The sequence below is a fragment of the Ctenocephalides felis genome, unplaced genomic scaffold, assembly GCF_003426905.1.
Source record: "Ctenocephalides felis isolate EL2017-DRISC unplaced genomic scaffold, ASM342690v1 CF-g0.4_SCAFFOLD_01492, whole genome shotgun sequence".
NCBI lineage: Eukaryota > Metazoa > Arthropoda > Insecta > Siphonaptera > Pulicidae > Ctenocephalides > Ctenocephalides felis.
Window position 1 is genome coordinate 2,643,411 of NW_020537646.1, and position 25,464 is coordinate 2,668,874.

The following is a 25,464-nucleotide window of genomic DNA, read 5'->3' on the forward strand; positions in this document are numbered from 1 at the left end:
GTACTTATTGACCAAGGAAAACAATATAACAAGAAAAACATGTGATTGAATTTATTATCTGGTAATTAATTTATATATATATATATATATATATATATATATATATAAATATATATATGTATATATATATATATATATATATATATATATATATATATATATATATAATATTCTATTATTCTGATTGACTCCAGTTACGGTTATTGCCTTCAATGAAAACTCGTAATATGGTTTATTCATATATTGCTAAATGAGTTCAATCTTCGCGTATGATCTAACTTTTAGAAATGAGAATTATTTAATATCTAAAGTTTCGACAGAAGAGAATTCCAACAAATCGTAATGTGTACGCATTGAGCAATTTTAGATGCATTTTTTCTGTTCATATCTTTGTTAAAATGATAAAAGAAAGAAGCAAAAAAAACACGAAAAATTACTAGATCACCCAAACAAATATCTAAAAGAATTAAGCGAGAATCTCCTACTCGAAGATTGAAAAAAAAATGGCCATACAATCTTAAATAAAATGTCAAAAAATAAAAAAAGAGATATTTCATAGGAGATAATCTCTTAAATGCATTTACACCAGGCATATTGTCTTAAAAATGTATATAATTTTGATCGGCAATAAATCTATGCAAATAAAAAAAATCTTTGTTAACTTACTTAAATGGCAAAACACAATACGAAGATATATATGCTACTTTTAGAAATGTTGTTCATTTAAGCTTCAATTAATTTAAGAATAAACATTTTTAAAAAAATTAAAAACTGCATACATTTTTATCTATTCTAAACTTAGTATTAAAAGGAAAAATCATTCAGTTTATATTAACTTACAAATTTAGGTCTTAACATAACTTTAGGTCTCCCTTAGAAAGCGTTCATTAATCTCGCGGGTTTGACAAAAAAGCACAAAATATCAGGTGAAGAGAGAGGTTTAGTAAGATATCACGTGTATTTATATTAGACCTGAATTTAAAAAAAAATGCATTACTAAAAATGTTTGGTGATGTTTCATAGAGGATGATGGGTGATATTAAATATCACGACGGATCACCAAGGCGGAAGGGAGGCCCCAAAATCCCTAAAAAATCGATCACGTAATTAATAGACGCCACCTAGATATGGCATTTACTCTGGTGAGGTTTAGATCACGGAATTAAATTAGCATAACATCTTCAAATTTGGCATACCAACAAAATGCATTTACATCGCATTTGGGAAAAAAGAGAAATTTTGCTGTGAATTTAATAGTGTCTCTAAAGATCTTCCAGAGCACGTACAGATCTGGCGCCTCTTTTGTGTTCATAAAAATACATCAATTCACTAAAACACGTTTTGCGTGTGTGAATCTACAAGCCACTTTCGATTTCGTGCACGTACTGCGGCAACATAATTGATATATAATAATTCTCTAATCAAGATTGCATTAAGACAAGTGGACGCAAGACATTGAGAAAGCTTATACTTCTTTTACTTGGAGAGATTAAACCAGAAAGTTCATGGGCAGGTCCCTTTCTAAATTGATTAGTTGTTTTCGTCCTAAAGGCATTTAACTATGCTAAGACTACAGAAGGAAAGTGCAAGAATGTATATATTTGTAAAAATCATATCATTTGATTTTTGTGTAATTGTTAATTCTCATATCATATAACGATAGGTACAAAAAGTTTATTTTTATATTTTCAACTAATTAAGAATTTTTTACTATGTGCCCCTTTGATTGTATTTATTATTAATTATCATTTCAGTGAATATTTATTCAGTAAATGTTTATTTACGTATGACATAATATGGAATGACCCGCGAAAATATTTAAGTGTTATATCACGACCATGACTTACTTCTGAAATTTCTCAAGAGGCTTCGAATGCGGTGAGAGACCACATTTTTAATCCATATTAAAAAAACAACAATCGATGGAATGTTTTGTATCTGATTGTGATATGTGATTGCAAAATAATACTGGTGAAATTTCTAACATATTAACTAATGTAATAATAACTGCATATAAAAAACTATAAAAATTAACTCCTAATCCAGCAAAGCAGCCACCTAAATTTCGTAAACAGGTTCAACCGATAAATGTTTTTTTTCAATACTGTAATAATTTATGTGTGTTCTAACGATTTTTGAAACTCGTAAATTATAATTATAATAATCGCTGAGAATAATATTAGGCGTATAAAAATGTATAAATTGCTGTTAACATAACTGTAGAAATGTCTTATGGTATTCAGTGAAAAGAAATTTCATTATCGCATGTTTGTTGCATGAATAAAAGTTATTTATAATATAAAAATTATTATAAGATTATCATTATTAACATAATTTATACACATACGAATCGTAGATCAATAAAAAGATGAAAGTGTAATAAAAGAATCGATATAAATATTATAAATTTTGTTCATCGTTAGTATATAATTTGAAGCTGAAATTAATTTCATTGCCATTATTATTTACACAATATCGAAATTTAATGCTCATTTAAAACAATTTAAAAAAAAAATCGAATATTGTTTTCCAAAAAATTAGAAATTTGGCAAAAATAGGCATGTCGCACCACCTGATCGAAAAACCATTAAATATAATTTATTCAATAATAATTAAATAAAAATGAATAAAAAACATGGTATAAGTAATATATTTACATTGATCTGAATTTAATATTTAATTAATAAGTATCTTATTCAAATAAGAGACATATATAAGAGTCTTTTATTGCGATATTAAAACTAAATTAAATTTAAATATCACTTTTTAAGATTAGTTTGTATCAAGTCGGACAAAGTCTTAGAGTTACTTAATATATAATACTGAGTGATTTAACGTTACACAAGTCTAATTAACTAACGATTATTCTTGATAAAAAATCATTAAATTATCTATTTTTTCTATGTCTTGCCACGTTACCTATATTAGGTTTAAAATTTCACATTAATTTAATTTATATCAATTGTCTAGAAGAATTTGAGGGCAAAATGGGTTTTATTTTTTGAATTTAAAAATATTAATTTTCAGTTCTATATGTATTTCTATACAATATTACATAGGTCATGCATTAAGGAAGACATCGTCTGTAGAAAAATGGCAATGACCAGTTACTAATTTAATAAATGAAATGTAACTGTGAGTTTAAATTGAACTAATGATATTATTTACCTATTCGTGATTGAGTTACACAGATTTTAGTTTGATAAATTTAACATTCAGTACTCAAAATCTTTCACAAGAAATTTATATTAAGTTTATATCTTGCAATGAATTAAAAGTTTGCATCTTGCAATGAATTAATTTTTCATTTATTACGGCCTTATAAAAATATTTTTGTAGATTGATTTATCTATGTTATTTTGCCAACGATATATTAACATTTTGTAGTTATGAATTATTATAATATTATTATTTAGAAAATTTTCGATATTTTGGCACAAAATTTTCATAGCATGCATATACATACAGTTACATTACGATTCGTAGAACAAATATAAATTAATTTAAAATGAACACAGAACACATGAGAATATAGATTATTTTACTTTTTTCTTATTGTAATTTTAATTGAATTTGAATTGTATACAAATAGTTTAGATATTACTCTTATTATTCATTGTTTAAAATGCTAAAATATTAGTTGATTAGGAATATTTAAAGTTAAAATTTAGGGATACAAAAATACATTTTTCTAAATTTTTTAGTGGCGTATTTAAATATGCGTAAACAAAAACCAAAACTTTTTAGAAGAACAAGTAAATTTTACAAGGCAAGAAAAATGTTGAATTACGTTAATTGAATTCAAATTAATTATATATGTTCATGTATCAAAGTAAAGTAATATATTTACCCCATATATTAACTAAAAATTCTGGTTTGGTAAGTATTTTAAATAAATATAATTAAATATCAATTAAAATTTGAATATAAAATTTATCAGAAAAATTATTAACCCTTATCGGTCGTAAGTCACCTGTGACGTGACACCAATACCGGGAGGTGACTAAGAAAATTCCGAAGAAAATAAGTGTAATATATGTAAAAAAAGTATCTAATACATTTCTTTTTTATTAAAAGAGATTTTGAATATTAACCGAAACCAACTACGACCTAGCGGGAATCACGTATTGAAAAGCTAGCGACCGATAAGGGTTAATAAATCATTTTCATAAATTCTGGCTTTGGAAAGAAGTTCAAATATAATTTAATATTAGTTATATAAATTATATAAATAATAGTAATATAATTTATAAATGAAAAATATATACATTACCAATAAAAGTTACCAGTATGTCTAATAAAAGAATATTTACGAGGAACCCATGTGAACAGTTTGTCTCCGGTTGTAACCTTTCCGGGCGACGGTGCTTCCTTGTGCTTCGCACTCGCGCCGGACTCGGTCAATGATATCAGCCACCAGCTTTTCTTCTTTTTCTCGCTTTTTCTTTTCGAAATCAGTCTCCTGCTCTTCTTTGTTTATAGATAATTCTCTGGAAAAATGAAAATTATTCCAATATATAAATACTAATGATAAAAGTACCGAAATTATTATAACAGAAAATATTTTTGAATCAAAAGTCTAAAGGATAATCCTTTCTAATATCAGAGAAGTTTCAGCAATTTGCTTTAAGAGCACTAATGATAATGATAATCAAACTTTTTAGGTTGATAATGCAATATACAGATATATTTAATTTAATTATGTATTTAATTAACTATTATTTTATTCATAATTATTCCTGTTTCATTTTGTAACTATTGGTTTCATATATAAGGAGGGTACAAAATTATTTTATAGAGGGTATAAAATTATTTTAAAGAGGTACAAAATTATTTTATCTTGGAATAGCTGCAATATATATTTCAATGTGTAATTGTATTAAACATGATCGACTTGAAAAATTTATTTAATTATTCTATTATTTATTATTTAATTATTTTTTAATTTATTATATATAATCTATTATTTAATATGTCATCATAAACTTGCCTGATTAATCTACTAGATTTCCTTTCTGGTTTCACCAGTTCATTTTTGGGTATCGACAGTTCATGATCAATTAATTCAACAAGATGATCGCTTTTTTCATTTTCTGCTTCAATTGTGACTTCGGTATCTTCAGCTGTGTGTCTGCTTGAGAGATGGCCAATGTAACCTGAAAGAAAAATAGAGTTTTTAATATTTCAAGATATAAGGTGCAAAATGTAAGAATAATAAAATCTTGAAATACTATTTATTATTATTGATTACGGTTTGATAATGAATAAATATATAAATAACAAATAATACTATAAAAATCAACTAATTTGCACAAATATGTAGAAAACACTATCTTAATTAAAAATATTGTTGGAGAAAATAATGGCGCAATGCAAGTAAACACAAGTTACTTATTAGGATATTACTCCCAATTTATAAAATTTTTGAAAATCTAATTTTATTTAATTAGCTAATAAATATTATTAGCTAGATTCTTACTATTTAATTACTATTCTCAATAGTGTGAATTGTATTAACAAATTGAATCACAATTAAACAATCACTATAAAAAAGAACAAAATCACAGAAGATGTTATTCAAGTAGTATTCTATTATATTTCATTAAATTTGATATTTTATCTTATTATCATTATTATAATTTTTATTCTTCTTATTCACCTTTCCGTGATTTGAAAAACACGCAGCATTTCTCACATTTGAATAAGGCGGCTGGCTGGACAGAGTTAGGCACGTGCAATTTGTACTTGTGTCGATACCAATGAGTCCTACTAGCCAAAATTTCACCACACATTTTGCAAACGACCGAACCGTCTTCCTTCATCATATATTCTAATAATTCATGCTTACTTCTTGCCACAAACATCGAACAATTATCTTCTCTACGATCGTTGGATAAGTCTTCATCTTGGGTAACCGGAGAAATGTTGAGCATTCTATTTCTTTCGTCGGTCAAAAAATGCAAGCCCTGATCGCTGTCCAGAATTACGGTGGTTGCTGGAATAAAATTGGCGTCATTTCCATTTTGATCCGAAGTTGGGTAATTGAGTTCTTTTTCATGTTCGTGATCAGTCTTCAGAACCAGATTTGTAAAATTTCGGTCACGTTTCCTATTGCTGTGATTTTGATCGTTCTCCAAGCTTTGCAAATCTACAAAAAGAAGAAATGTTATTACCTACGTAATTTTCCTGGCACATTTTTTTTTATACAAATGATTGATTAAAAAATGACAAGTCATTAAAATTTGCAGAAATCTGAAACCGGCATTTCTTTATATTAATAGTTTTATATTATTTGAGATACTATAATAAATAAATTTGTTATTTATTATTTATTGCAAACAGAACACTGACAGAATATTATACAGAATTTTTCTACAATTAATTTTCTGCTATAAATGCTATGCCAACACGATTCCAATTGGAATTCTGTAACAAAAGTATGATAATCATATGAGAATTCTCATATTACAATATTGGCATAGTCAAAAATGTCGAATTAAAATAGAGTATAAAAAATATTAAAAAAAGTGTTTGAATATATTTTATTTGAAATAGAAATCACACTTTACAAATATATAATTTTTGTTATTTCATATATACAAAATATGCGTATATAATGCTCTTTATTCATACGAAACATAAATAATCATTTTATTTAGGAGAATTAAACATGAATATCAACTATATCTCATTTGCTATTGAAATATTTAAACAAGACTCTATATTCTTCTCAATTTATTAACAATAATTGCACTTGTTATAACATTATAACCATTTTAAATGTTTTGCTATACTAAAATTCATACAATATAATGAAAAATATTATTTCAATTGCACAAAAGCGATGTAGTGTATAGAATTATAAACTTTCGTTCCTATAAAAATATTAATAATAATTTTTAGTGTGCGCATTTATTTACTGACCATATTGCGTAAAATGTCTTAAACACTAACAAATAATAACTAATTTTTTTTCATGTAAATCATAGATGAACTACATTTAGTTTGTAATGTATTTAAAATAAAAACAAGTATCACACTATGTATAATAAAATAAGTATTAGATGTTTTATAAGATCAACTCTGCTTTGCATAAGTTATTTACAACAAAAATAAACGATGCTAATAATCAACAATTCATATTTGTGGATTCAATATAACAATAAACGAATTATTTAATTAAAGCAATATTGTTACATTTTTGTTTAGATTAATTTGTAAAATTGTCATTATTTAAACTTAAAACGATAAATCCTTTTTGTAAAACATAAAAGACCCAAAAATAATTTGCACGACAAATTATTTTTCCCATCACCCCATAAGGTTTTTTATATTCAAGTGAATGTTTACAATTCAACTGTGCAAAAATTATTCTAAATTTCATATAAGCAAAAATATTCTAAATTTCCAATATTTCATTTTTTATTTATAATCCCCGTTTTTGCCTACCACTGCATTATTTCTGTTATAGATTATATTAATTACAAAATTATTAACACACTTAATCTAAAATAAACTATACATTATAAGAATATATCTTTATCTATTTAACAAGTTTTGTATGTAGCATGTATTGCGTTTATATATGAAAATAAAGCAGGTGTCTTTATTACATATTAAATTAAGGCACTGGTTATTTATATATTTATATTTATATATACAACGAATTTTAAAAGGCTTTCTTGGATAAGTATATTTTTAATTTAATTTATTCTCGGGGAAGACCTGCATCTCTTCATTTAAGTTAATTTTAAATCTTCACTACTGCTTTGCAGTAAGTAAACCATAAAATTATCCTAAATTTGGTTTGAAACTCAAAATGGTTTAAATTATAAATCTTTTTGAAAGATTACACAATTTGGAATATATATTTCCATGTGATTTATTATAATATAATTTTATATAATCACAAAATAAAGTTTGTTCATCTCTGTCAACTATATTTTTAAATAATCTCTCTCTAATAATAGAAAGCCCTTTTATATATGTTTTTAAGTGTAAACATAAATCTATATATCTAAAATATAACATTTATATATGATCGAGTCAAATATATGTACTTCTTTACATAACATAAAATAATATAAAATTTAAAAATTATTGCATAGATAATCAAATCATAGCTTGATTATCTATTTGCAATAAAAAATTATTAATCTAGACAATATCTTAATTATTTGATAATATATCTTTTGTTTCATATAATATTTAACAAGTTCATGTGTTTAGTAGTTTTTTCTATTACGTAATAATTATTAGTTACGAAGTTTTGAAATACTTTCAGGATTCAAAAAGAAAGATTATGTGCAATGTTTCACAGGTTCAAATATGCCACACATTATAAGAAATCTGCTATATACTGAAATGTTTTAAAGCTCATGCTGCTTTTCAGTACTGCATTTTGCACATAGCTTTGAATATTCATAATTATGTAAATGGTAAGCTAATAATATAGCTTATACTCTCACTCAAAAAGTTCAATTAAATCATGTAACAAAATTTTATTTTTCTATATATAACAAGACTAAATAAAGTTGACGCACACGAGCAACTGGAATTTACCGTGCTCATAAATCTATCTTTCATGCTTGGAAAGGTCTGTTATCTATTGTAGCAGCTATAGTGGGTGGCAACATAATATTTTTGGGCTCCACCACTTCAGCCGCAGTAACAATTGGCGGCTGTTCGACGTTCTGTTGTATATTTTCCATTTGCGCTTGGTAAAACATGCCCATCGGCATGCAATCTTTGGGCATGTAGCACTCGTGCGTAGTTTTCATATGGTTCTTCATTTTGTCCGGCCTTGAGAATTCTTTCTGGCATACGGGGCATGGGAATACTTTTCTCTGCGTGCCTTCGTGGTAAAGAAGGCGTGCCTTTGGAAAGAGTATTTGTTTTTGAATGTCTTCTGAATGTTTTCCTTCGCACATTCTGTGCACTGGTAGATACCCTCGCTCACACTGGCGTAGCGGAATAAGTTCAGTCCGCGTACAGACATTTCCGTTAACTGTTCCGCGGGGTCATTCGACGCGCTGTTGGCACGTCTCCGGGCCCTGCGCCGAGAGTTCTTAGGTGCATTTTGAGCCGTTTGAGGCGTCGTGACCGTTCCGGCCGCGGCATTCGTAATGTTATTGTTATTACTGCTATTATTATTGTTTAACGAATCCGTCTGATTGTTTCCGCGCGGTGATTGAGTATTAAATGTTAGCGCGTTACTGTTAGACGTTGTCGCTGTCTGCGTCAGAGGATTTACGCGAATTTTCGCTTCAGAGACGAGTGGACGAGCTTCGAGTGGTTCCAACTTGGGTATCAATAAATCAGCCGATTGTGTTTCTGTAAAATATATAAATTATAATCAGTATTTATTTTATTATATAAACATATATAAACTAAAACATATAAACCATAATAGAAAACAAATAGATAAACATAAATAACAATATATGAACATATAGATTGATAGATAAACGATATTATCCGGAACAGTAACGTGACGACCATTTTCGTCAGTTCAAGCTTTTTAAAGAAATTAAATATTTTGCAAAATTCTGTATTTTTATAAAAAGAAAATTGTGTACTAAGTTGCTAAGGCCAGCCATAAAGAATTCATCTTAATAAAATTGAGAAATACTACAAGATTTTTTTTGATTTGTAAAATTTACTTTAACATCGTGTCGTATGAACGAAAACGACATCGAGTGATATAAATAACATCAACATCGCAAAATATAATAAGATCTCATTATGTAAAATATAATTGTTTACATAAAATAAGCATCAAGCAATTGAATATTCATAAATAGCACGAATAAAATACACATTTAGATACAAAAAGAAAAACATTACAAAATAAAAGTTTTTGAAATATTTATTTTTAAAATCATAAAATAATATTTTTGAAATAAAAATTTAAAATAAAATTACAACACCAAAGTACTACATAAATAAAAATAAAACTACACTAGTAGTTTTAAATATTTCTTAATAAAATAAAAACTATTCAAACGCTTTGCGTGATATATGCATTCACAATATCTAAACCTAACAGTAGTTGAAATAAAATAAAATATCTAATAATTTACTATCATTCAAAACAACTCAATGGCAAATTTGATGAAAATTACCTTTGCATCATCCAAATGGGTTGCTTGTAAATTTAAAAATTTTACATACATAAACAATTTATAGAATAATATATTAACTTTAATTAACTAGATTGTTAACAAAAATAAATATTACGCAATATAAGTTTTGTTAATAGATATTATTGCAACATTTTATCATAAGTTCAACATATTTAAGTGGAATAAGTCTATTTCAAGTTGACCATTTGTGCAACAGTTATCGGAAAATTATTAAAAAAACTACATTCAATAATAATGGTTTAGATTTCATATGTAAACAAAATGGTGAAAAAGGTGCTAGAAAAATATGCAGCACAAAAAATTGACAATCTGGCAGAAGTACTTAGCAAAAGCCAATTCATATCGATAAGAAACCCTTTTTACTTAATATACCATAAAACAATTAGATTTTTATTTTAATTTTTAGTAACAGATTCTTATTAATTGTATACAATAAATACATTGTTTAAATTTTAAATAATATTTTTGATAACAAATCTAGCCAGACTGACATTATAAATTTATTAAATATAAATACTCTTTAGGTCGATTTACTATTATTAGTGATAACGATTATTCTTGATAATATTTAACCAGACGTTTTTTCCTTAAATCATAGAATTATATATTATTAATAATAAATTGAGATATTTTATTTTAATAAATATGCTGCCAAATGGTCACATGTATCACAAGATGAATTAACTATATTTAGGTATAGGTAGCAAGTACATATATAGCTCACAGTATTTCGTAAGTAAATATAAATAAATAATAAATTAATATGCATTCGTATTACATTCTTTGTATGTATAGAAACATATACAACTACATGTGACTGACGCGCAACATCTTACAATTTTTCTATTAACATTTCAAAAAGTTGTTAAATGATGCAGACTATCATCGGCATAATAATGTAAAAAGGATGAAATTCTATCAAAAATATATATTTTGATTGATTTATATTATTAAGTAAGAAGTCCAGTCTAAATATAATAGATGCTCAACTAAAAATGTAAACTAAATTTAAATAATATAATTAGTTTATTAGTAGTATATTTAATATTATTGGCATTAAAAAAAGTATTTAGGATTCAGCATTATTTGATTTTCCTATATTTTTCCTGAATGGAAATTTTCTTCGAAAGTAAATTTTTAATGTGGTATTGTAACTAAATAACATAGCACTTATAATAACGTCGTACAATTCCAGTTTAATATTCAAAACTATGAAATAATAGTTCAAGGTTTTCAAAACTTTAATGTTAAAGAAAGCAGCAACCGTTTTTCTTTCATTTTTCAGTAAATATTGAGACATCTGAGGCACTATTTATATCATGAATGTAATATAAATCAATCAAAATGGTATCGTCTATGTCTCTTATATATATTCTATTTAAGCACAGGTACTAAGAAATTACTTCACCATTTGCTATGATAAAAACAATAATGCTATTAAAATCGTATCGAAAAATCAGATAGTTTGACTATTTAATTTTTAGATAAAAAATTAAAATATCCAATATTATTAAAACAAATTTCGATCTATTAGAAATAATATTTCACAACAGATAATACATATTAATTTAATGTCAAACAACCAATGCAAATTCTATTGTAATAATTCACGAAATAAATGTACGATCTCAATAACAAATTTGATTTGTTTCAATAGCATTTATTTTAATAAAAAGACATGTATGTATATATATATATATATATATATATATATATATATACTTATATACATAATATACGCCTTTTTATAAGTAGCTTATAGCTATGAATATTTTAACATAGTTAAAACATTCTTCGAATGTATCAATGTTTTAATTGTTCTAATAAATATTGAAAAATATATTAGCAGTTTAATATTTAATATATATTATATAATTTTTTCTAAGATTTACCTATAGTTATCTATATTATATTAAGATAAGGCCATAATACCACTTATATAGAAAACTTTCTTTTAATTCAAAAATATATATTAAACTATTATGCACATATTAAAACATAGCTTTACTGACACAGCGTTCAAAGAAAAAATAACAATTTTAAGCCAGCTTGGCAAGATAGTATGATTTAAGGCCTTTTTAATTGCACATATGTTTAACATTTAAAATCTAATTTTTATAAGAATTCTGTAGAATATAAATAATATAAAAATAACAATTGATTGGTATATAACATATATTACATATATGCTTATAATTAACAACAATCTATTGATTAATCTTCAAAAAACTCATAAAAATTATTGTGTAGGCTGATGAATTAAGGCAGCTGGATCAAATACAACAATTCATATTGAAATGTTTCATCTTATGTCAAGGAGGTTGTATTTGAATAATTTAGTTAGGATATTGTCAAAACTTCATAGACTCACTTTTCATTAGAAGGCTGCATAAAATACACAATATAACATATAAAATTGAACAAGAGAACAAAGTACAACAGAAAAACAAATATTCAAAGTAGATTACTCATTTGAAGTAAATTCCTGAGTCAAAATCTTAATCAAGTAGCCATTAAATTGAATTTTATTGAAACAATTTGAAAGATATTTAATATTTAACTTTCATAAAGTGGAGTAATCCATTTCAACAATAACACGAACTTATAGTTCCTAATAATCATATATATGTTTATATATGGTAAATACTATTGCATATGCAAAAGGCACTTTAATAATTTCATACAAGATTAATCAATATATTAAATAAATAAATAATTTCACATTAACCATGTATAGGTCTTCATAATATTTCATCTAACATCTCAAATTCAAGATATTTGTGGTCTCTCTATACATGTTCCATGTAAAACTAAATCTTTTTTAATTGCTTCAACTCCGTCGACATGCTTATGTATTATTTTCATGTGAGCAACCATATTATCCTTTCTAGTAAATTCTTTCATGCAAATAGGACATGGATACACTTTAACATTACGTTTATGAGAGGTAACATAATGCCTGCAAAAGTTGCTAATATGTGTATAAACTCGACTGCAGACCTTACATCGGAATACATTATCTCCTTCCTTAAGGCAAAAGTCTCTTACAGAGCCTTCATTATTTTCAGTCACATTATTATTGTACTTAAAGTTATAAAATAAATTATCTTGTTGCGTTTGTTCTTCAACCTCTTCAGTAGCATCACAATTGTTTTGATTATTATCGCTGCTATTGTTGATTTTTGAGTTTGATTTCTGAATTTTCAACACTGTCATTGTTTCTTTCTTTTTATTAAGGTCTGCATCTAAGGGTGTAAATTTATATTCAATTATGTCATCACATTCTTCACCGCTAGCTGAATATGATTTGTTTGATTTATCAGAGAGTACACTCATTTCTGGCTGATATGGAGTTTCAAATTTGAAATGTCTTATACCATTTTCCACATCTGTAATATATCATATGTATTTAGTAAAAATATACAATTCAAAATATTGGCAATGACTTAGCTAACATTTTGAATTATGCTTTTAAAATCAATTGCATCAAAGTTAACTAAGTCATTACCAATAATTTGATAAGGGAAAAGCTGAAGGGGTTTAAGCCGAATTACCAATTTATCAAAATTAAGAATCATTTTGCATCATATATAGTCAGAAAAGTTCTAAATTCAATCAAATATTATGGCTCAATCCCTATTCGCTCTTCCCTTTTCTATTTCAAATATCTCATTTAAAAACTCACCTCATATTTATTACTAGGGATGTCTTGAAAACACAAATAAAAATGAAATCTAACACTACACTACAACACTGATTTTAAAATTGATAACACTTTAATAAAACAATCCCTTATTAGCTTTTCCCTTATTAAATAATATTAAATTTTTCTTAAACAATACATGTTTATATATATTGCATAATATATATATATATATATATATATATATATATATATATATATTCCTGATAATTTCATATAAAATATGAGTGTATACTCATATACAAAATAATTTTTAAAAATTACATGATATCGATACACTTTTGAAGTAATAATATAAATGAACTGTGATTGGAAGTATGGCTCACTTGTCTATGCAAATATAAATAATTAATAAATTATATTACAACTCATTTAATTAAAACTTCTATTTGATTTGAATTCATATGTATATATCGTAATATTCTTTATAATACATTAAATATAATACTATGTTATTTAAATATTGTTGAGTGATATGCAAATAAATTAAAAAATAAACTTCACTATTTTGAACAAAAGTATATAGTTATTGTGATCCCTATATAAGCAAAAATTTGATTAAGTTTATCATGAATATTATTTTATCATGGATAAATACAAGCATTAAAAGAATTTTGCTTCTAATATTTTCTAAATACTTCAATAATTTCGAAGTTTTAAAAATTGTTTATCACTTGCGAAATATTTATAGAATAATTATATTTTTACTACTTGAATTTAAAAAAAAAAATATTCTTTTGTTATATTAGTATTGCTTAATGCAATACTTGAATAAGCAAAAAATAAAAGAACTCACCATTGCTATCTTCTTTTCCTTTTTTCGGGGTATTTTCCTTTGATGTGCCAGCCATAGGTTCTGTATTTTCACTAACTTCTTTATCCGTCATTTCCTCATCATCCATTCGCATTGAGTTTTCATCATTTGAAGCTTCGTTACCAGATCCACCACTTGTTTGGAAATTATCCATACCTACAATAATACAAAATTTAATCTTATTGACCATAAAAATTAAAATGTGAATACATATTATAAAGACATATTTTTCTCACTTTAACAATGAGAAAACTCTAATTCAAAAGTTCCCTGAAATAGTGCAACCGATCAAACAGGGAAGTATAATACATGTATAATACAAAGTAAATGGATTGAAAATAAAGGTTTAGGAACCAACTATTTAGAAAAATATAAGCATAACAATAAAAAAAATTATCTGTTTTTATAATAAATTCTCTCATATTAACTTTATAAAATTATCAAATACAAAATTATTAAAGACATACTCATTCGTAATAAGAGACCTTTGAAATTTACTGTACTTTGTTCCATTGCACAAAAAATAGAAGTTCAATAATATTAATATTCATGGTTATTCAATAAAAAAATGTTATTAATTATTAATCGAATTGCATTTAACTTACCTAATAATTATCAAATTACAAGTTTATCTTTATATAATTCTAGAAAAAATAATTTAATTCTGCTTACCCATTTTAACTTCCAACATTTCTGGTGATCCCTGTATCAATCTATCTCCAAGACCTCCTAATCTATCGTAATCATCTTGATTATTAGTGACACCGGGAATTCCGTTAGAACTTCCAGATAATTTCCTTGGTCGACCTCGCTTTCTTTTCGGTTGCATCAATGCATTTCCCAACAATGGATTCATTAGAATATTATGCGCTGCATTATGTTGCTTTGGCCTTTGTGCTAAATAAGGGTGTATCCTATGCAACTGCGGGGGAGTGGTCATAGTTTGCTGCTGGAGTAGGCTATTAGTTATGGCTGGAATATCACATTTTTCCTCATTGACCTCTGTCAAACCTTTAATTCTTAAGCTCTCAGCAACTCTCAGAAATGCTGTTAATCTATCTTGATCTACAGATACTTCACCACGGTACATAAAATCTAACAAACATTTCATATCTGCATAGGGCACATCTTTCAATATCACAATTGGATGCTTTTCAGGATGGTTTAGAAATAGTGCTTGAAAATAAGGACTACAAGCAGATAATACCATTTTATGAGCTTTCAATAGCTGCCCTTCTACTGCTAAAGTTACATCGGTAAAGGTCTCTGCGTGAAGTAGCTGATCGAATACTGATAGTAAATTCGATTGATGATTGTTCCATCGTAAACAAAATCTTTGGGATGACATTTTTACTGGTTTACTACTGATGTAAGATGATTGTTTTAAGTCATATAACATTTATGTAGTGGTGTTTGATAATGTAGAACTAGATTTCAATTACGCCCTGTAAATAATGAAAATATTAATTCGTTTTGCAAACAGTAATTGTAGATTTATGTAAACTTATTCAAAAAAATATGTCTTGAAATTTTATTGCATTTATTTCATTTCTGGTATATCATTCAAAGCAATCACGCGTTTTGAAATTATTAAGTTACAGATCCCCGAACAAATTAATGAGTGCTATTTTGTATACACTGCGTACAAAAAATTAACACCCAAAATTGAGGTTAAATCATCATTTTATTAAATTTTATCCTGATATTTGTAATAAAAAATCTGATGATTTTCCAATGTACATTATACAATCTAATAAGATTCCAACATATGATGATCTTATAAGAAATACGCCGTTCAGGATACAATTGAGATTCTTATTGGAATCTTACAGGTGCCAAGTACCTGCGCACTAATCGATATTTGTACTCACGTATTATTACATCATTTGAAAATTACACTAAATGATTCAAAATTATTAAAGTAAATAAATATAATAATTATTAATACGTATGTTAACAGAACTTTCAAACAACCCTTTAAAAACTAACTAGACACAGCCCTTGCGTCGCCATTTTGTAATTTGCCTTATCGTCACCCCGCCTACCCAGAATGACTAACAAATCCGCAAAACTAGATTTACGCAACCCTATTTTTACAACGGATCGAACTATGATTTAGCACAAACACGCCTTTTATTAAATGCGTATATTAAAATATCACTAAATATAGAACCCAACAACATTTTAAATGTTTGTAAACAAATAATTTAGGTGAACAGACAACTTAGAATTAGTTTAAATTTTAATTGGTGACCCTGGATGAATACTTTGAAATTTCTAACCAAAAACTTCATGACACTTTACGAATACACCCAAATATGTTTTCACAAAAGCACTGTTAACAAAAAATAAATATTTTTGATTACCTAAAACATTTTATACTAAATATTTAAAGAAATCTACAAATTTCCACACAACACTTTTAGGACGCCATGTCAGCAATATTTTTCTTGTTGGATTCTCTTCACCACACACTACACTACATCGGGGTTAATCGCCCTTTACTAGCGGAATGATACGAATAGAATGAAAGTATCCCCACGAGAATAAACGGAAACGGTCGAACGTTTACGATCGCCAAGTTGTGAAGATATCGAAGTGAAATAAAGGAGCTGCGTCGGCTCGTTTGAAAGATTCTTAAAATGTTTCACGAAAATAATAATAATAAAATAATGATAAAAATAATAAAATTTGTAATAATATTATGTTAGCTACTCACCTCTGTAGTAAAAATGATAAATCCGATCAACACATCACTTCGTAGTTAAATTTAGAACAACCCGGACGATCCATGATGGTGAACTTTTTTTAAAAATCATAACACAAAAACTGATACGAAATGTCATGTAAATAATCACTAATAAATAATAAAATCACTTCACAATCTCACTGTTAGTTTAAACAAAACAATTTTTAATCCTTGTACAAATGGAATTCTCGTTGATTTTTGTGTACGTATACGTATGCAGGCAGTGGATGAGCACCAGTCTATTACGGTGTGACGTACGACGCGAGCGGGCTCCAAATGAGAACTCACACTCAAAGCGACCGGGGCAGAGCGACCGGGGCCCGGGGTTCTTACTAACCCTACTTTTTAGTTGAGCGCACCAACACATACGTTCTCAAAATATTATTACACCCAGTTTCCAATGGGATCCACGGAGTGGAACGGACGTCTAACTTTGCCGGTCGTTCGCCGCTTTAATAAAAGGGACTTTGATGTAACATCCAATGGCCGCATTGTAAGCCAACCCTTCCTTTTTACAATACTGAATTAATTCGATTTGTAAATTGATGTTACTATTCGATTCATACAATGAACTACTGCTAGTATATTGTGGTCATAGTAAAGAATAGTTATGCTATATTATAAATACGAATATTTATTTCACCGACAACAACGTTCAAATAGGTTAACAGCGGTCATTGCCACGGTTGCGTAATGACGATTCGACAAGATTTTTGGGAATACGTTTCATTAAATTGTCTACGAATTAAAAAGTAAAGGAAGAGCTGAAGAGCTCTACAATAAATCAATTAATTCACTTGTCAAATTAAAAATACGGCGATCAATAGTAAAAATACCATATTTTCTTTAAATCAAAACCGGGGCGGCAATTTTTAGTTATAAAATAAAAAAACAGCTTTTTACATGAATTATTTTTGTTAATCAGATTTGCGAACTTTATTACTCGATTACATGTAATACTTTTTTACCTATGATATTATATCTTAAATTCTTCGACCTATATGCTTTTTAGCTTTTGAGCCTTGTATAAAATTCTATTCAATTATCTTCGCAAATTATTTAAAAAAAGCAGCACTTGTTCGTTTGTTTTCATAATTTTTGTCAATTCACCTATTAATTTTCAAAAAACCGGTGCAAAAGATCTAAATCCGGGCCAAATATTGCTATTAGAAAACCTTTTATATGAATTTAGATGAATTTATAGAAAACTTTTTATATGAATTATTTTTGTTAATCAGAATTGCAAACTTTATTACTCGATTATATGTAATACTTTTTTATCTATGATATTATATCTTATATTCTTCGACCATATGCTTTTTCGCTTTTGAGCCTTGTATAAAATTCTATTCAATTATCTTCGCAAATTAATTTAAAAAAAGCAGCACTTGTTCGTTTGTTTTCATAATTTTTGTCAATTCACCTATTAATTTTCAAAAAACCGGTGCAAAAGATCTAAATCCGGGCCAAATATTGCTATTAGAAAACCTATTATATGAATTTAGATGAATTTATAGAAAACTTTTTATATGAATTATTTTTGTTAATCAGAATTGCAAACTTTATTACTCTATTAAATGTAATACTTTTTTATCTATGATATTATATCTTATATTCTTCCACTCATATGCTTTTTCGCTTTTGAGCCTTGTATAAAATTCTATTCAATTATCTTTGCAAATTAATTTTAAAAAAATAGTATTTGTTCGTTTGTTTTCATAATTTTTGTCAATTTACCTATTATTTTCAAAAAATCGAGACAAAAATTTAAATCCGGGCCAAATATTGCTATTAGAAAACCTTTTATATGAATTTAGATGAATTTATAGTAAAACTTTTTATATGAATTATTTTTGTTAATCAGAATTGCAAACTTTATTACTCGATTATATGTAATACTTTTTTATCTATGATATTATATCTTATATTCTTCGACCTATATGCTTTTTCGCTTTTGAGCCTTGTATAAAATTCTATTCAATTATCTTCGCAAATTAATTTAAAAAAAGCAGCACTTGTTCGTTTGTTTTCATAATTTTTGTCAAATCACCTATTAATTTTCAAAAAACCGGTGCAAAAGATCTAAATCCGGGCCAAATATTGCTATTAGAAAACCTATTATATGAATTTAGATGAATTTATAGAAAACTTTTTATATGAATTATTTTTGTTAATCAGAATTGCAAACTTTATTACTCTATTAAATGTAATACTTTTTTATCTATGATATTATATCTTATATTCTTCCACTCATATGCTTTTTCGCTTTTGAGCCTTGTATAAAATTCTATTCAATTATCTTTGCAAATTAATTTTAAAAAAATAGTATTTGTTCGTTTGTTTTCATAATTTTTGTCAATTTACCTATTAATTTTCAAAAAATCGAGACAAAAAATTTAAATCCGGGCCAAATATTGCTATTAGAAAACCTTTTATATGAATTTAGATGAATTTATAGTAAACTTTTTATATGAATTATTTTTGTTAATCAGAATTGCAAACTTTATTACTCGATTAAATGTAATACTTTTTTATCTATGATATTATATCTTATATTCTTCGACCTATATGCTTTTTCGCTTTTGAGCCTTGTATAAAATTCTATTCAATTATCTTCGCAAATTAATTTAAAAAAAGCAGCACTTGTTCGTTTGTTTTCATAATTTTTGTCAAATCACCTATTAATTTTCAAAAAACCGGTGCAAAAGATCTAAATCCGGGCCAAATATTGCTATTAGAAAACCTTTTATATGAATTTAGATGAATTTATAGAAAACTTTTTATATGAATTATTTTTGTTAATCAGAATTGCAAACTTTATTACTCTATTAAATGTAATACTTTTTTATCTATGATATTATATCTTATATTCTTCCACTCATATGCTTTTTCGCTTCTGAGCCTTGTATAAAATTCTATTCAATTATCTTCGCAAATTAATTTAAAAAAAGCAGCACTTGTTCGTTTGTTTTCATAATTTTTGTCAAATCACCTATTAATTTTCAAAAAACCGGTGCCAAACATCTAAATCCGGGGCAAATATTGCTATTAGGAAAACCCGGAACACGAGGTAGAAATTCGGAACTGTCCCGGCCAAACCTGGACATATGGTAATTGAGTATTTAATAAAATTAAAACATAGTGTAATTGCATCTGTCAAAATGTGACTAACTAAGATCGCAAATAAAACTAATTTGCAATAAATTGATGAAACCAGTTAAAAATTTCAAATAAAATAAATAAATAGAGAAGAGCGGCAGTCATCCCAGTCATTAGTTATCAAGACCTTTCTCTATACATGTGTCTCACGTATAAGATACAAACTACTACTAAAATACATATTGCAGTACCTACATGTGTATATATTTAAGTTAAATGTATACATACTTCTAATCGTAATCGCATTTGTCTAATATCCGATTGGGTGTGTGCAGGCATGGCCTTGGGATTCGTACTTTGCGCGATCTCATATGTATAGGCCCACACACATTCTGGCGGAAATGTATTGGTGGAATGATGGATCTAGTTGATGCCCATTATACAGATATAGACTGATTGTGAGTGTGTATATTCTTGAGAAAATATGTTTATTTTTCCACCAAATATATGTGTTGAGACTATTTGCCAAATTCGCAGAATTTTACGAACTTGTGGCTATGGTGGTGAATCGACAATTCCAAAATTGAACAGCAGAATCGTTAAACCTTGATATTTTTTCTTGAAAATTTAAAAAATACAATTTGAATTAAGAAAATATTTTATACTTATTGATTATAAAAATCAATATCAAAGCAATACAAGAAATATAAAAAAAAATAAAATAAAGTGAGATAACAATATTGCTAAATAAGAATTTTTAGCGAAGCTTATCTTACAATTGTTATTGTCATTTTCATCAGCGTATGAAATGGAAATGTTTCAAGGAAAGAGAGGGTGAAACTAATAACGTTTAGTACATTGTGTCCGTAAAATAGTCTAGAACAGTCCTGTTTAAAACCAGTATTGTATACAAAAATTAGAGCTAATTACAAAAAATATTAACAACTAGAGATCGGTATTTTTGCTTTTGTTTACTTGCTGCAATTCCCCTACCAGCGTCAAACAAATTCTTCTTACCTGCATTTGGAAATATAGAACTAATTAGCTATTTATGTACGTCATTGATTAACTTTATACAAGCATGCATGCATGCACGTTTGTTTGTACGCATTATGGCGCATGCAAAAAGCACTGCAATAATAATAAATTCCGAACGTAGTTGTTTTACATTTGCATGTGTGTTTCTATAATATAAATTGTAGCAATCGATGTGTAAGTACATCTCTATACATTCGGAATCGAATGTAGTAATATTTTATATATTAGCAACGGAAAAGATGAATTTTCTTTAAGCGAGGATAATAAACAATTTTAGAGCATATTAAACTTAAAGGGTCCGTCAGATAACTTTTTTTTTTGAAAATGCTATATATAAACTACTGAATATTTTCTCAATTTAAATCTTTTCTGTTTGAAAGTGCTATACTTCTGGTTAATAATCGAAAATAATTTCATTGAAATGGCTGTCTAACTTTTTAATGGCTGTCAAAAATTCTAAATTGCTACCAATAAAAAAAAGTTATATGGCGGATCCTTTATTTGTTTTTAATATTGTCCGATGCATATTAACATTTTGCAACAATTAATCATTGACGAATCAACTGCTACTAAGTATTAATCTTTACTCATGATTTTTGCACTCTACGTTTTAAATCATTATCGGTTATGCTGAGATGAGACGAATTTCAATTATTCATTACAAGCCAATATCAGATTTGAAATCACTTGAATAGATTGTAAAAATACTACTAAATTAACTAAAAATAATAAATAATAAATATAAATAGAGAAGTGATATACAAAATATATTATAAAATGTTGTTGAATATATATTTTTATTGATTTTTTTTAACATCCTGAATATCTGTATATGTGAGTTTATTTTTGATCTTTCGTTGACATTTTCTCAAAACGACTAGATTTCAAGCTCGATAAGGACTAGCCTTTGTTGTTTTGTGCGACGATCGACCAAGCCGTTTCTTTGTAATTAGCAGAAAAGTGTAAAAGTGTTCGTCCTCGTTTTAACCCACAATTTTGAATCAATGCAATTTTTTTTAAACTGTTAGAAAGATATTGATTCGGAATTACGTTGATTAGTCTTTGGTGAAGATCGGCCGGGAGGATTTTTTGTAATTATTATTTTTTTTTTTATTTTTTTTTCATAGCAAGCTATACAAAGTACATTCAGCTACATTTGTTACAGTTATATATTATTTGACTGCGTGAGAAGGATCGCTATCCTGCGATGGCGCCTTCTTAGATGTTACGTTATATTTTGTAGTAAATCATTGCAGATTCTTTTTTGAGACGCTTTGGTGGTAAAGGCTTGAGCAGATCTCGATGAGATCTTGATGTATCAACCAATTGGGAACGTATTTTGGAGCGTTCACGATTTCTTTCAAAATTTTATTTTTGAACCTTTGTAGAATAGTTATGTTCGATTTACTGGGCGCACCCCATAGTTGTAAGCCGTAGGACCATATTGGTTTAATGTTGATTTTTTTATGATTTTCTTAAAAATTGTATAACGATAGATTTTGCAGTCCAAAATAACATTCTAAAATATTATATACCTACCATAAGCGGTTGAATTATAAAAATTCATCAAAGTTTAGAATTTCGCCACACTTCTGCATAGATTCTAATCAGAGTCTATGACAAAGCATGCGAATATTCCGTATTTCTAGTGATTATAGTTGATGTACACACTTTAATAAAAATACATTCTTAGAACTCAAAACTGATGAAATAAAATGTGTTGTCAAATAAATCTAATCTATACAATTACAGATAGTATAAGTGTGTTTAAAAGACATCAATTTGAAATTTAATTTGGCGTTGATCAATTTTTAGTGAAACTGAAAATGTTATTTTTGAAATAAACCGTTGAACATTTTACCAAAATACCAGAATTTCAGTTCTTATTTAGTTGATTCTTATTAACACACTTTCGGCGGATAGGATTTCGGGCTAACTTGTACCCGTAGCGGGGTTTTTACAACGGTGCGAATGCGTAAGCATGGCATGAAAGCACAGTCTTTTACTTACAATACTTACTGCCCAAATTCAAACGCAGTAGTAAATACTATAATATTAAGTTATTATGAGGTAAAACTATCAATACTGAAGGTAAAATATTTGCAAATAAAGTTGAATTTTATTACGCAATGATACATATGTTTAGGCAATGAAATGAAAAATGTAATTAATTCTAAAAAATTAAAACAAAATACACAGAAAAATTTTCTATACGTTTTCTTACGTCATAAGTTTAGTCTCTGAAATAAAAAAATGAATTTAATCATAAAAATCAATTAATCAAAATACAAAGAAAAGTTTGCTATAGGTAGGTTTTTTACACGATTATACACTACACATTTTTACGCAATAAGTTTAGAATTGTAGAAATCATTTGGACTATTCTTTTTGAAGCATTGCAACAAAACTTCTTGGCGTCTTCTAAATATTGTCTCTCCTCTTTTAAGTTTCAAATTTTTAAATTCTTTAGGAAGGCCCTTGTTTGTTCTTATAGTCCCACAAATCCTAGTTTTATTTTGTAGTAATAATAAACTTGTATTTACACTATTATAAAAATTGTCCATGTATACATGATGCCACAAATTTAAATAAGGTTCTAATATATCTAATATAGTTCTCTGTAAACTATTGCCATTTTCATAGTAAATTTTTAAATTGCATATGTAGCCTGACTTTGCTTCGCAAGCCATTCTAATCAGAATACTATATTTTACTATTTTTGCTTAAATGCTTGTTTTAAATATGATAAATATTTTTAATTAAATTTTAAATATAAATTTGAATATTTATTTAGGTAATAGGAAGTAACAGGTTATTAAATACATTTAATTCCATTAAATTCTTTCAAATAAAAGAAATTGGATAATAAAATACGATATCATACATTTTCAAATTACCTCTAATCCAAGCACAATTGAAAAACATTGCGAAAATTCGTCATTCAACAGTAAATTAATGAATTAGTTTTATTACTCGCCGGATACTGTATTTGATAAAATTACCTGTTGCCAGGTACGTAAATTAGACAAAGTAATTCCATTCTCCAATCATGTATAAAGTACCTTTATCACTTATAATCATACTATATACAATCTAGAGTTTTACGTTGAAAATTCGATTGTTTTTAATATTATACGAAATTGATTTTTATGGTGTATAAATTAGTGACAAACCTAATAGTTAATTACATAAATAATAATATGATTTTATAAGCTACGTTCGATTGCTTGTAAAAATGTAATAGCTTATTTTTAACATTGTATTTGAAAATTAAATTATATGAATTATCGAAACGCAATAAATACAAAGATAGCAAAATATATAAATGGTAATATAGTATTAAAAAAAATAGTTTGATTACCAAAAATGCTGACGTAAAACATATCGTCTTTAATAAAATACCATATATTTATGTAATATATACGTATTTACGTATCGAAAATCATTTTAAAGAATAAATTATAATTTTATTATAGTTTTATAATAAATATAAAACTAGCGTTGCAACCGCTCATAGTACGAAATTTCGTTCGCTCTTCGCATCTAGCGTGTCCGACCGAGTACCCGAAAATACCCGCACCCGCAGTTGAATGACAATCCTAAAACCAGGTACCAATACCCGGCCCGCAGAAAGTGTGTTAACATGCCTTAAGCCAAAATGTTCCTTACAACTAGTTCATCGACTATTATTGATTGGTGTGAAGGAAAACGGTTTTTTACGAAGTCCAGAATTTTTCTCCACAAATAGATATTCAATAAAAAGTGACATTGTAAAAACTAGACAAGTGCCTCTATAATAATGAGTAGTAATAATTTACACGGCGTCTATGGGCTGTTTGCGTTTGTGCTTCGTGTGTATTTGTCTCCTGTGTAGGTGACCGGCGTGCCCTACGCAGTAATGTCCATGGGTGGGATC

The 25,464-nt window shown here is 27.1% G+C and overlaps 1 protein-coding gene across 1 annotated transcript; it reads right to left on the bottom strand.

Annotated features, from left to right (window-relative positions):
• Positions 1-8,205: 8,205 nt before the first annotated feature.
• LOC113370011 (protein tramtrack, alpha isoform-like) lies at positions 8,206-17,677 on the bottom strand. The gene is given in 5 exon segments (XM_026610649.1): positions 8,206-8,866; positions 8,869-9,333; positions 14,645-14,818; positions 15,335-16,107; positions 17,382-17,677. Coding segments are annotated over 4 exon segments (1,650 nt in total). The 5' UTR covers positions 16,062-16,107; positions 17,382-17,677; the 3' UTR covers positions 8,206-8,582.
• Between the last annotated feature and the right edge of the window lie 7,787 nt (positions 17,678-25,464).